This window comes from Octodon degus, unplaced genomic scaffold (assembly GCF_000260255.1).
Source record: "Octodon degus isolate 3935 unplaced genomic scaffold, OctDeg1.0 scaffold00017, whole genome shotgun sequence".
Classification (NCBI taxonomy): domain Eukaryota; kingdom Metazoa; phylum Chordata; class Mammalia; order Rodentia; family Octodontidae; genus Octodon; species Octodon degus.
This window is the reverse complement of record NW_004524593.1, coordinates 17,269,640-17,282,597: the sequence shown is the minus strand read 5'-3', so window position 1 is coordinate 17,282,597 and position 12,958 is coordinate 17,269,640. Positions and strand designations below refer to the sequence as shown.

The window sequence follows — 12,958 nt, the reverse complement described above, 5'->3', positions numbered from 1 at the left end:
CCTGTACTAAATAAGTAATAATAATAATAAGGCCTAAACAGAAATCATTTCTGAAGACAAAACCAGAATAGTGCAGGTTCATGTCCCAGAAGCACTGGGGCAGCAGCATTCACACTTTGCAATTTTTGAGTTAAACACAAAAAAACAGGGTTTTGTTCTCATGGAAAATGATAACTTACTTCTGAATTAAAGCAGGTAGCAGGGGAAAAATGGCAAAAAATATAAAATGAAACATTGGTAATAAACTGTAAGCTGCGTCAAGACTATGGAAATTGTAGTCATTAATGAGCGAGATTTAACTGTTTATTCCTTTGTATTCTTCAAAGGTACATGATAGTAAAAAATCTGCAGTATATTTTATTTAAGATATAAATAACGTATATAGACTTTCATATGATGGGGTTAAAAATATTTAAATTCTAGGTTTCTGTCTCCACCAGGAAGGAACTGAGTGTTCTTATGAAAACTCATCAATGGCTATTAGTTTCTGACATGAATCCAATTTTGGACATCAATTTTACATGTGAAAAAGTTTACTGTTCTCACTCTACTATGTTGCTCACTGTTCCTAACTAGCCAAAACACCAGGGGAAATCTTAAATTCTAGGTAATAAGGACTAACGTTTTAATTTCGGAAAAAAGAGATAATGAACAGATTTCTCTCAATTTGACCCTAGTCACCCTTTTGCATTAGTGTAACAAACTGTGGTACAGGTTTCATAAGACAGATTGAGCTCTTGGCATAAGCATCTTTACAGCATGGAATCACCTCTTCCCAGTAGACGAGAGTCGGACAAACAGCTTGTTAGTGATGGGAACAACTTTCTGAATAAACACCTGTTGGTCATCTCGCTCGCCAAAAGGCCCTTGATAAAAAAAGGAAAAATATCCAAGTAAGTTCATTACAATTTAATTTTTATTTTACACAAGTGAAAAGAATTTTTCGTATCTGTCAACGTTTCTCTGAACTTGTCAAAATCACATGCAAGATGCAATGTTAAAAGGACTTCCACTTTCACTACAAGTTTTCAAGAAAAAATACACAGTATAGGCCATGAAAGCTGGAGGCCACCGTCTGCAGAGGTGCCTGGTTCACAGTGCTAGGAGGCCTGGCAACATACTTAACATCTTTGAGAATATACTTAGGATTTTAATAACTTAAAAAGACAGGCCTCCGGTATAGGCCTAAGCAGAGTGCAGATGGGGCATGCATGAGGCCCTGGGTTTCAGCTCTATCACCAAAAAAGGGCAAAAGGGGAGGAATAAATTAAGTCACTTCATGTATTAATTTTGGAAAGCCAACAAGCAATTTAAATTATACTTAAAATAGAAAGTATAACTTCATGAGTTAGAATTAATCAGAAGCCTCCATTAAACACATTTGTTCCTTCATCTTTTTCTACAGATGAAAATTAAAAGAAAGTAACTCCATACAGGGTAGCTAGTGAACCAATTAGAAAAACATCAGCAAATAGCCAAAGAACGAAGTACAAAATGAAATGTCCTCTAGGCTGAGTATAATGCCTGGGACTGCAAGTGTTCCTGAATGTTGGACTTTGGTAATCTGAATATACGTAACAAGGCATCTCGGAGATGGGGCCCAAGTTAACACAAAATGTCCGTGTCATATGCACCTTATATGCACAGACTGAGAGTAATCTCAGCAACACTTGTAACAGTTTTATATACAAAATACTTTCATCATGTAGTTTTTCACTTTTTTGTTAGGGCTGAAAAGTTGTGGATGTTGGAATATTTAGGATTCAGATTTGTGGACTGAAAATGCTCAACCTGTATTGAGCTGTATTTTGCAAGGTTTATGGACTGAAAGATTCAATTATTTTCACTTTACTGTCCTGTGCAAATCAGGTAAATGGTCTGCAAGAATATAAAAAAGCATTCACATGCAACATCTAGAAAAGTTACATGTTAATGTTTTTTAATCACATACATTAGCTAAATAGTAACAACTTATTGTTTATAAAACTTGTGATATGTGATATACAACAAAATTCCTAAAAACTGTAACACCTCAGCTTATATGAATCCCAAACATTTAATGGATGAAACAGCACCTTTATTACTAGTTGGCAAACACACTGCGCTTTCGCTGTGCCGTGACAAGTCCTTAGAAAAGTCATTTGAATCATCACAATAACCAACAGGAAGGCACTACCATCATCTCCACTTCACAAATGAGGAAACTAAGCCACCAAGCCCCGGTGACCGAGGCGTCCACAGCCCACATGATAGAACTGAATTCAAATGAACGCAACTCTTGTCTGGCTCCACCACCACTTTTCACTCCAAGCTAGCGGACAACCTGCCCGATTATGGACAACTTTCTGTTGTTTAATCCCACTGAGATGGAATGACAGTCCTCATCCCATAATCTATGAATAATATCAAATTGGTGATGATGAATAAACAGCTATGGAAATGGATCTTCTCTCCCCGCACCTGCTGGTATCTGCCTATCATACGTCAGACCTTGGATCCAACCTCCAGAACCACTCAAGAATAAAAAACAAGAACAATCCAACTGGACACTCACATGAAATGCACCCATAATCTACTACCTCATACCCAAGCCAGATGCCCAAGTCCCCAATTCAGTCTTTTCCAACTCGCCCCAAAATGGCACCTTCCTTTGTCTTTCCTATTTCAATGGGAGAAATAAACAGGAATCCCAACTAGGAATGTGAACTTACCTGCCTGCTAGCTAACCCTGTCACCTCATTCTCTCATAGTCACGGCCAGTGTCTATCACTCTACTGTTTATTACAGTCTCACACAGCATTCTTTATTTTGTTCCACTGACCTATATGCCAATCTCTCAGGATAGTTCTCTTCTTAACTATAAAAAGAAAAACCTTCCTGCCCTTTGCTCCAGTGGGCTCCAGTGAATTCAGCAGACATGCCAAGGGCTCTTCAACCCACACCACACACGTTCTGCCTGAACAACGCATCTGCCGTCAGGCTAGCAGCTGCTACCTAGTGCTCAGGCCTCGCCAGCCAACGTCCAGGCGAGGTCCTTCTCTAGGCCTTGGCCACAGACACAAAGAATGAATTATATGTCATTATTATATAATAAACATCTAGACTCATGCTCAAAATTCTTCAAAACTTTTATTACTGGTAAGATAAAATCTTAAGTTTTCAGTTTGGTGTCAAGTGGTTCCATTACCAGACCCCTCCCGTCCACCAGCTGTGGCTGATGCACCCTGTAAAGCAGCACTGGACCCGGATACTTAGGGGGCTGGGCTCCCTGGCCTCCCCTTTGGTTGCTGTGTTTCTCTGCCAATAATGTCCCCACCGCAGAGCCTCCCACATCCACCAGATATCTGTCCATCCTCCTGCATCAGGGTGGGAGGCATCCTACTTCTGGGTGCCAGTTTCCATCCGTGTTAAGTGCAGATAAAAACCACTTCATGAAACTGCCAAGGTTCGGAGTGTGGCCCCCCAGTGCAGATCCCAGTACTCTCTCCCCTGAATACTTACTACCTTTCCTCAGACCTGGAGGATGGAGAGTAAAATACAACTGTTTTCTTTCTACTTCCACCGCCTCCTATCTTGTAAGTGAATTTTCACCACACTTTGCTTATCTGTTTACTACACGATCTCGGTATATACTCCATGCCAGCCTTGGACTGACTCTGCCAACTAGTTGGCCTCAAAGTCCAGGTAACAGTCCTGCATCAGCTGCCAGGGCTGCAGCCAGTGGTGTGAACCACCACTGCCAGCTGCACTGGATGTTCTTTTTGAGATTTGTAATGTCTAGTGTAAAAATGCTCAATAAACATTTGCTGAAAAAAAACGCCGAAACTTCAGTTTCTAACATCCTGTAGAAAACTGGGATCACTCAACAACTGTCAGAACTGATGAAGGTAAAAATTTCTTCTTCGAGGAAAGCTGAAACTGCGGCAAGACAGATCTCTCAAGTCTTACATTTTCTAAAGTATTGTGAAATCCTCACACACTCTAGATGAATGCAGATCTCAGCCTCATGGAAATCAGCTGAGCACTCCTTCCTGCCCGCCAGCGGTATCGTAACTTCTGCTTATACAACATGACTGGAAGGGTCCGCTAGTCACCAAGAGGTCAGAACCATTATGGAAATACTGAGACACACTGCAGGCAGAGTTATGTCAAATGGGCTCTCAGAGAAAAGCATCTGTGTGCAGATGTGAGGGCCTGGCTGTACACGCAGCACACAGAAGCAAATCAAGCCACCCCATGCCTTCTGCCGACCTTAGAGCACACTGATGAAAACACGCCACATCGCTTCCTGGTGGGCTCTGGAAGGCGTCAGAACCACTCAGTGTATGAAACACCAGCCCTTCTCTGGCTTCACTTTTATTTTCAGTGGATTATTAGTAATATAAGAACACATATTAAAAGTTTCAATGTAAACAGTTCTCATGGCTTTAGTTACAAAAGTAAACATTTGGAGATGCTATTACTCAAATAAAAACTGGAATAAGATAAAAATTCGCTTATGTAACTTTTAAACAGTATGAAATGCTTCTGAAATCTAATTCTCTGAAATCACAGAAACTATTCAGAAGCACTAAATTTCAGTGTTAAGTGAGTTTCACAATTAAAATGAAAAATCTGTACTGAAAACTCATGCTTAGGTTCCCACTGCCACGGACACACTTCTTTCGCACCGCTCCCACGCCAGCTGAGACCTCCCAGACGCGCCGACCCACCTATGTCATTTCCAGAGGAGTAGCTCCCGTGGCTCTCCGTCTCTTCCAGAGACAGGATCTTGAATGATGCTAAAGGGGTGGAACCCGGCTGAGTGGAGATCATCCCTCGGAACCGCGTCACTGTCCACGTGCGGACGTGATTATTATCTGCACAGACTGGGGGGGAGTGAACATAAAAGGCTTATGAAATGTAGCTTGTAAGGGCACCACCAAAGTCACTTTTAAAAGCACATTTTAATTTTTTCATTGTGATCTATACAAAATGTACTGCAGCACATATTTAGTGTGCTGCACATATTAATTTATCTCAAATTATACATGATCTATACCAAATCAAAGTGAGAGGACTGAATATAGTTTATCTTGATGCAAATATAAGGTACATAAGCAAATTTACAGGATGCTTATAAAAATAGACGGGAAGGTATAAACACAGAGAAAGTTTAAAACATAGGCAAGGGACCAGATACTGGATGTTACCCAGTTCTTAGCCTGTTTTCCAGTCACAGAAACTGTTTCCACTGTGTGCCTCAAGTTCAGGGCTACTGAACAGGTGCCATCGCAAAGGACACGGTCAAGCATGCTGGAGGGATGAGCTGTTTACTGCTTACCCAACATTACATCAAGGAACAGGAAGCCTCTGGACTGGAGCTGAGCATTATTTTTATATAAAGAATGTCTGCATCAGGGAGCATGATCCAAAAGTACCATTAAGTGGCTGAACAATGAGAGAGCTCCTAACCCATTTCCATTTTTTGATCTGAGTACATTATTAAAATAGTATCAGTAATCCAAGCATTGAACTTTTTGGCATGCCTTAATTTAAAAAACTAATTTGTTACTTATAGCAACTTCAAAAAATCTTTTACTACTAACAATGAGCCATCATCTCAGCAGTAAACTTTAACAAAGTAGCCAAAACCTCTAAGCACACGTAGCACTTTCTGTTGATTTATATACTTTAAACTAAACTTTAGAAGAATTTTAATTTTGGAAAATAACAGCTGTAAATTCTCCATTCTCAGAATGTCAATTTTCTAATAAAAGTGGCAGAATTAGTTTTAAGATACTAAGTCGCAGAAAATAATTTCCTAATTTCACTATTAACTTTACTAGAATTTACAAAAATAATTTAAATAGTTTTGGCTAACTTAACTGAGTATAACAATTTAAGTATCAGGTATGCAAAATTCTATTTTTAAGCACTAGAGCTCACTACAAGAAAAAAACAATGAGATCACTTTTGTGCTGATATCCACTAGGTGGCAGAATATTCTAAGACTATGTAAAATTCTCCTGATTTTTGGTTAAAATGGACATTTTTCTTTTCTCCAAGAAAAGGTCTCGCCACCCAACCCAGCTGGCTTTGAATCCCTGACCTTCCTGCCTCCGTCTCACCAGACTGGGTGAGGGGCATGTACCTTCATGCCCAGATAAGCATGACTTTTTTTTCATAATCTCTATTTAAACTTCAAACTACATGAAATGTTTCAAGCTAAAATACAAATCTTACTAAGTTCTTTGGCATCACATCCCACAACAGCATGACAACCACAAGAACAGCAGCCATTACCACTGTCTCTAGCTAGGCGTTGCCAGGAAACATGTGCTGCCAACGGAGCCCAGCATGCCCTCTGAGTGACGCCACAGAATGGTCTATACTCTCATGGAAAAAACTGCCTTACGTAGCGCCTACTGAGCATTTTTTATGCACTAAGACTGTGCTAAGTGCCAAGACTAAATAAAGGGAGAAGAGAAGTGCCTGCAAGTGTGTAACTTCCAATGCGTAAGCGGAGAGGGGATGCAAGCAAGCTAATACCTACATAATCACATGAGAAGGCCACGACCCGCACACACCCGGTACTACTGCTAGACAGACGTTTGGCTAATTTACACTGACAGACAACAAGGATGTACTTCAAACAGGACCTGAGTAACAAGAAGGCAGCCAAATGAGTTTCTAAGACACATTTCAATCGAAACAGGACAAGTGCAAAAGTTCAAAGGCATTTTTAAGAAACAAAACCAACAGATCATAAGAGAAAAGTAGGTGGAGGGTTAGAAGGGAGCTGGAAAGTGAACAGAACTAGAGCAGAATTTAAATTTAAGCACAATGACAAGCCACTAGAAATCAGATCTACGCTGCACCTGCATGAGACTTTTTTGGCTGATGTGTGGAATAGACAGCAGAGACAAGTAGAAAGAGGAGCTGAGAAGCTACTGCGCTGACCTACGGAGAATGATGTGAGCTACTGGGCTGCCAGCTATAAACATACTCAGATTTCAGCCATGTGTGATATGGACAGCAAGGCTAGTAACTTACGGGCGGACCATGTATCTGTGAGAGGGATAAGCAGTAAGGGTAATTCCTATGTTCTCAGCCTAACACATGGGTAGACAGTGACAGACTGTACTAAATGCCTTCTGAGTCACCTACGATACAAAGTTCATTTCTGCCCAAGTGCAATTACAGATTCCCAATAAGCACAACCAGACACAGACTAGGATACACAAGTCTGCACTTCCTGGATGGCCAAGGTGGAGGAAGTCTGCAGGTCGCTGGCACACAGAGGGTGACTGCTAGTCACATCAGGGAAAGCCCAGCCAGCCCAGCCAAGCACTGTGGGAACCAGCACTTAGCAACCCTGTGCGAAGGGGCGTGCGCTACAGAGGGGGCACAGCTTCGGGCCGGGAGGTGAGTCACAGGTGCGGCTTACGTTACAGAACTCGAACAGGAGCTTCTTGGAGGCATAATTAGTCCCCAAACAGCACTATGCTCAGAGGCTTTATCTTTTACTTATTTTTTTTTCAGACAGGGCCTCGCTATATACCCCAGGCTGGCCCTGGACTCACAGCCATCCTCCTGCCTCAGCTTCCTGAGCACTGGTCTTGCAGACATGTACTGCCATGCCAGCCACTCTCCCTTTCTTTCGGGTTGCAGGCAGAGCCAGGCGCTCCAGGAGGGGCCTGCTTACCACCCCAGCAGTGTCACCTTACCTGATACCAGGTGCTTCTCAGACAGCATGATTTTTATCACGGGGCTTCGGTGAACTGTGAACGTCTGGAAGAGCTGGGGCCCTGACCCAACCGTCTCCGGGTGCTGCACTATCACGCGCACCGCTCCTGAGCTGGTACCGTAGGCGATCTCAATCCAGTTCCCACTGACACCTATGAAGGCAAGGTGCATAGTGGAATCCTGAGCAATGATAAGAAGCAAGCTGCTGCTGGGGAGCTTTCTAGGGACACGGAGGGCGGAACAGGCGTCATTACCTGTGACCAAAATCCACTCAGCACAGAAGTCTGAATACTTCTCTGCCCATCTTAAGTCACTAGCTCTTTCATGCAGTCTTTTCCTCACCCCCCAAGGCAAAACTGCTCCCCTCCTCCCCAGGCACACATCAGGGCCCACCGCGGACCGAGCTCCACGTCTGCCCCCTTCTCCTTGGTGTCAGAGACTGACCAGTCTTCTTCCTACTTCACTTCAGAGTGCCTGAGGTACAGTGGGTGCTCACACAGATTAAAGAATGCATCTGCCACACTAAAACTGTCACTGAAACAGCACAGCGCCCAAGAGCACTCCCGCACCTAACTGATGGGCTAGCACGGCCATCACCTTTCCTCTGGCTCCAGGATGGGCTCATTGCTGAATAATCATGTATCACATGCTCAGAGTGGCTTCAAAGCGCTGGACAACGCAGTGACACCCCCACTGCGCAGCCCTCATTGTGCTTCCCTTACTCAGACTGCCCCTCTAATCATGTCGGGTTCCACTGTGGCCTTTTATTTTAAGCAGGTTTTCAGACCCGGAGCTCAGTGAACTACATCTTTAAAAACCTAGAGAACCAATTAGCTTCATGAACTGTGCTTCTGGCTTCCCTGAAAATGCACAAATGGGAAGAAGGCGAGCATGCCTGCGAACCCTCCCTTCGTAGCCTGGACGAGGGCCCCCATTTGTGCGCTAATGTTTTAGCTCCACACCTAAATTACACTGGAGGAAACAAAAGCCAAAAACCTACACTGCATTTTCTTCTTTCCAGCAAACTTTCTATAAGAGAATAGGAAGTAAATACTTTGACCTCTGCACACCTCGCTGTCTCTGTCACAAGCTCTCATCTCTCTCACTGTGACATAAAACCCATCACAGATGACATGTAAAACTTTAACAAAAAGGACGGCTTGGCAGCAATCTGTGGTTTACTCACTTCTAGAGCAAACCAGTTTAAATTTCAAACCAAGTCAGGGGCCTGGAGCAAAGTATCTCTTGCTTACTAAAGATTATGACTCCCTTCCACAGATCCAATAAAACGACCATGTGCAGGCGGCAGCCAAATCGGCCCTTACTTCACACGACGTGACACTTCTTTACATTCTTCTCAGTGTCTTCAGTTTCTCACTTACCTACATCTTTTATTCTAAGGCATGAAATTTCTTAATGCCATATAACAACTAGTCTTGTTAATTCTACTTCAACGGCCTAGTCTAAAGGGCAATGGACGCTGTATATACTGCACTTCTAACGTCTTTTTCCTCATCTTAAATTTCAAATTCTCAAGAGGCTGGGAATATAGCTTGGTGGTAGAGACCTTGCCTAGCAAGCACTAGGGTCAGAGTTCAATTCCCAGAACCTCACAGTGAAAGGAAAAAGAAATTCCAAGGAAATAAGCTTACCTCCCAACACAGGTAGGTCAAAAGAAGTTATACTTTTTGGTTTAAAAAGCTGATAATTTTGAAGTTAAATAAGTTATTCTACAGAAAGTAAATCTGTTTAGTTTTTCTAATTTCAATTATTATAATGTAGTTGAACACATTCAAGACAGGGCTACACTTTCTGTGTTTCGCTGCCAGGGAGCACTGAACCACTTGTGGTACATGCATGGCAGTCCCATCGGGCGCAGGGGACAGTCCTGTCAGGCAGGACAAGCACCCACAGCGTAGTCCTGCAAGCCAGCAGGAACGTGTTAACAAACAGTTCACAAAGGGGAAAATTCCAATTTTCCACCTGAAAGTATGTCCATTTACTGGTCGTGCTGTCCTCTGGCATAAAACAAACTATGTATTTTAGATTAACAGAGATGAAATCTGTTAGTACCTTGGTTCTGAGATGCACCAGATTAGTTTTACCCAGCTGCATAGTAAATTCATGGATGAAAATTCATGGTTAAAGGAACTTACACAACTTGCCATAACTGGTAGCATACTAACTTGTTTTGGGCGTGAGGTAAACACTCAGAGCAGTAATAGCATCATTGGAAGGGTCGTGATACAGTTCCGTAACAAGAAGATCATTATCCTTCATTCGCAAAGGAAATTTCTGCATATCTAAAAAATAAAAATGTCAGTAAGACTAGAATAAATAATGCATCCAATTTAAACTAAAAATACGTTAATTTTTGAAACAATTTAAATAGGTGCTTTTTAAGTATGTATATACTTACCTATGTAATATATGGATCCGTTGTTACATCCCAGGAGAAGAAAGGAGCCAGCAGTGTCATAGCTGGTGATGGGAACAACATCTTGAACCTGATGCAGTGAGATTATTGAAGTCAGAAAGTAATTATAATTCCTATGTTCTAGACCCTCCTAACTTTCACTCTTATGAGAAAAGGAGCCCAATACCCAGCTTTAGCAGGGCACTGAACACAAACTGTCATTAAGCCCCTGTGTGTGCACGGGCACGGGCGCCACCGGGACCTCCTCAGAGCTGCCTCTGTGGTTTCCCCTCAGAGATCTTTAACAACGTTCCTCACGGCAGCCCTTGCTTCTGATGAAGGCCCTGCTGCCTCTGCGCACGCTCCTAAACCACAGCCCACCGGCCTGAGAGCAGCGTGCAGACGTGCCTTCCCCCTTCTCTCACCTGCCCGGCTACACACAACTGGGAAACAGAAAGTGATCCAGACAGAGGCTGGTGCCTTGGCAATTTATATGATTTCTTTAAAAAGGTAGTACTAGTTTCTATTTTCATTCTCTTCACTAAAACTTCCATCTGTTTTCTAGGATGTTTATTTTTCCAAGCATTAGAATAAAGTTTCAAACAAATTTATAATTCCCAGTTTATGTGCCAAGAGAAAAAAGCAAATGGCATGAGTTTTACTATCAAACAAAACACAAAATGCAGAGAGAAAAAGATTAATATTACTCTTGTAAAAAATTTTTGTGCAAAGCAGCACATATACTGAAATTGGAACAATACAGAGAAGATTAGCATGACCCCTGTGCAAGGGTGACACGCAAATTCGTGAAGCGTTCCATATTTTTCATGGTGTTATGTTGAGCTGTAGGGGACTCAGGTCAACAATTTCTGACACTGCTCATGAAGCGGAAGCCCCAGTCCTATTATGGGCTACTGGACTCAGGATATTCTGCTGAGTTAACACACCTATAATATTCAAATAATGGAACTAAACAAAAAAGGGGATACAGATGAATGTCCATTTTGTATCTGTGTATTCAAAATAGTTAGGATAGATATATAGTTACATTCTCTTAATGAATAGAGGGATTTGTTCTAATAGAGTTTGTAATTAGGATATCATGTCTGCATCTTGTACAGCAATTAACCACTAGGAAGAATGTATGCAATGTGTTGATTATTGAAACTGTCCTACCAATTTGGTTTGAAACTGTCTCATCGCTACTTATCAATAAAATTATGGAAGAAAAAAAATTTTAAATGAATCCTATCTTTACAACCAAGCTAGAGATGCACATAAAACATAGAAGACATTCATATGCGATATGAGAAACTAAGTTTTACATGCAAGTCCAAGAGACGTTGAATAATTTAAAATTCAAATTATGGAGCTTTTGTCATTTCTGGTCTCATATGAAAGGGTAAAATCTAAACAGGATCTGTTTAGCACACATCCCTGTGTGTCAGATGTTAGCCATGACAAGCTTGGCAGAGGAGGTAGGGTGTGGGATCCCTCTGAACTTGTAACTTGTGAACAGCAAGAAAAGTAAGACAATTTCCATCACAGATGCTCTAATGGTGCGAATACAACCCGAGGAGAGAAACCATGGTCCTCTCAAAACTGGTGAAAAAGCAAAGGGCAAGGCAAGGTTCTGACAGCAAGAGTGGCAGGAGCAGAGGCCCACTGTCATGGTTTAGTTCCAGCAGGTGCCCCAAACTGCCTGTACATGGTCAGTGGCAGGAAAGTGACAGGTTGTTGGGAGAGGCTAAAGCTGGAAAATGCTATGTGTAGGAGGGCAGGACAGGCCTGCTTGCCTAAAGCAGTGAAGCTACCATAGTCCTAAGAAAAGCATCCTGCCTGGTCTGGGGCAGCCATCAGTCACCAGGCAACCTTGTGTCATGTGATAACTAACTTTGCAAAGGCATACATAATCTTCCCTTAGAGCCATCACCTGACCCAGCTCTTATCTATCTTTTCTTCATTCCAGGCCCCAGGTGGTGAGAGAGGCTTTCCCACCCAAAGGCCCTCCTTCCATGTATGGTCTTGCCCAGAAGCCAGGAACTTTGGGGTGAAACTTCTACAGTGAGGACAAAAGCCCTTCCTCCTTAAGTCACAGGGGCTGTGTCTCAACCACAAGGGAGATGACTAACATGAGCTCAGTAAACAAAGGACAAAGTAAAGGACAAAAAAAAAAAAAAAAAAAAAAGATTAAAAAACCTTACAGAATCTAGGTCCACTCTAAAAACTTGCAAAAGAAAGAGCTAAAATGTGGAAATAATGACTCTTGCGTCTAAGGCGAGCACAAACTGAGTCTCTAGGGGGCTTCCTGGAGAGCCACATGGCTTGCTAGCCACACCAGAGACTGTCCCGCCCTGACCCCACCATCACGCCGGCACCCACAGCAGGCTGGTCTGGAAGCTCCACAGCACTGAGGGGGCGCTGACGGCTTCATACACATTCTCCTACCCTACATGGCAGCCACCTTTCAGCTGCAGCGCTAAGACAGTGTTCCCCCCTGCAGGATGAGGTGACAGACGATCCCCTTGTCAGTGAAAAGCCGGCCCCACCCGGGAAACCCTGGTGCCCTGTGCTCTCACTTCCTCACAGCAACTTTTCTGCACATGCTTTCCTCTACCTCAACCCTCGGGAGAGGAGGAGCACAAAGTCTGCAGGGTCAGTGCAGAGCAGAGGCCAGGTGCTGAGCTCTGCAGGCCAGCAGGAGTCAGGCACCTCTTCCACGCCAGGGCTCATGATGGGCCTTCAGGGGTTTCCTTTTGAGGCAGTCTCATTAAATTGTCTTTTAGCTGTATTTCTGTGTAATTCATTGAGTTT

At 42.9% G+C, this 12,958-nt stretch overlaps 1 protein-coding gene and 1 non-coding gene across 2 annotated transcripts in view; one reads left to right on the top strand and one right to left on the bottom strand.

Moving 5' to 3' along the window:
- The window catches only part of Kctd3 (potassium channel tetramerization domain containing 3), a 35,061-nt gene that overhangs the window by 5,392 nt on the left and 16,711 nt on the right, over positions 1–12,958 (bottom strand). Inside the window, exons 10-14 of the mRNA XM_012513748.2 lie at positions 10,148–10,235; positions 9,915–10,031; positions 7,710–7,880; positions 4,713–4,868; positions 770–866 (exon numbers count right to left, since the gene is read on the bottom strand). Coding sequence (XP_012369202.1) covers positions 770–866; positions 4,713–4,868; positions 7,710–7,880; positions 9,915–10,031; positions 10,148–10,235 — 629 coding nt within the window. The remainder of the gene's footprint in view (positions 1–769; positions 867–4,712; positions 4,869–7,709; positions 7,881–9,914; positions 10,032–10,147; positions 10,236–12,958) is intronic.
- Positions 10,869–10,970, top strand: LOC111815519. The gene has a single exon (XR_002820202.1). It is a non-coding gene; the product is annotated as a U6 spliceosomal RNA (small nuclear RNA).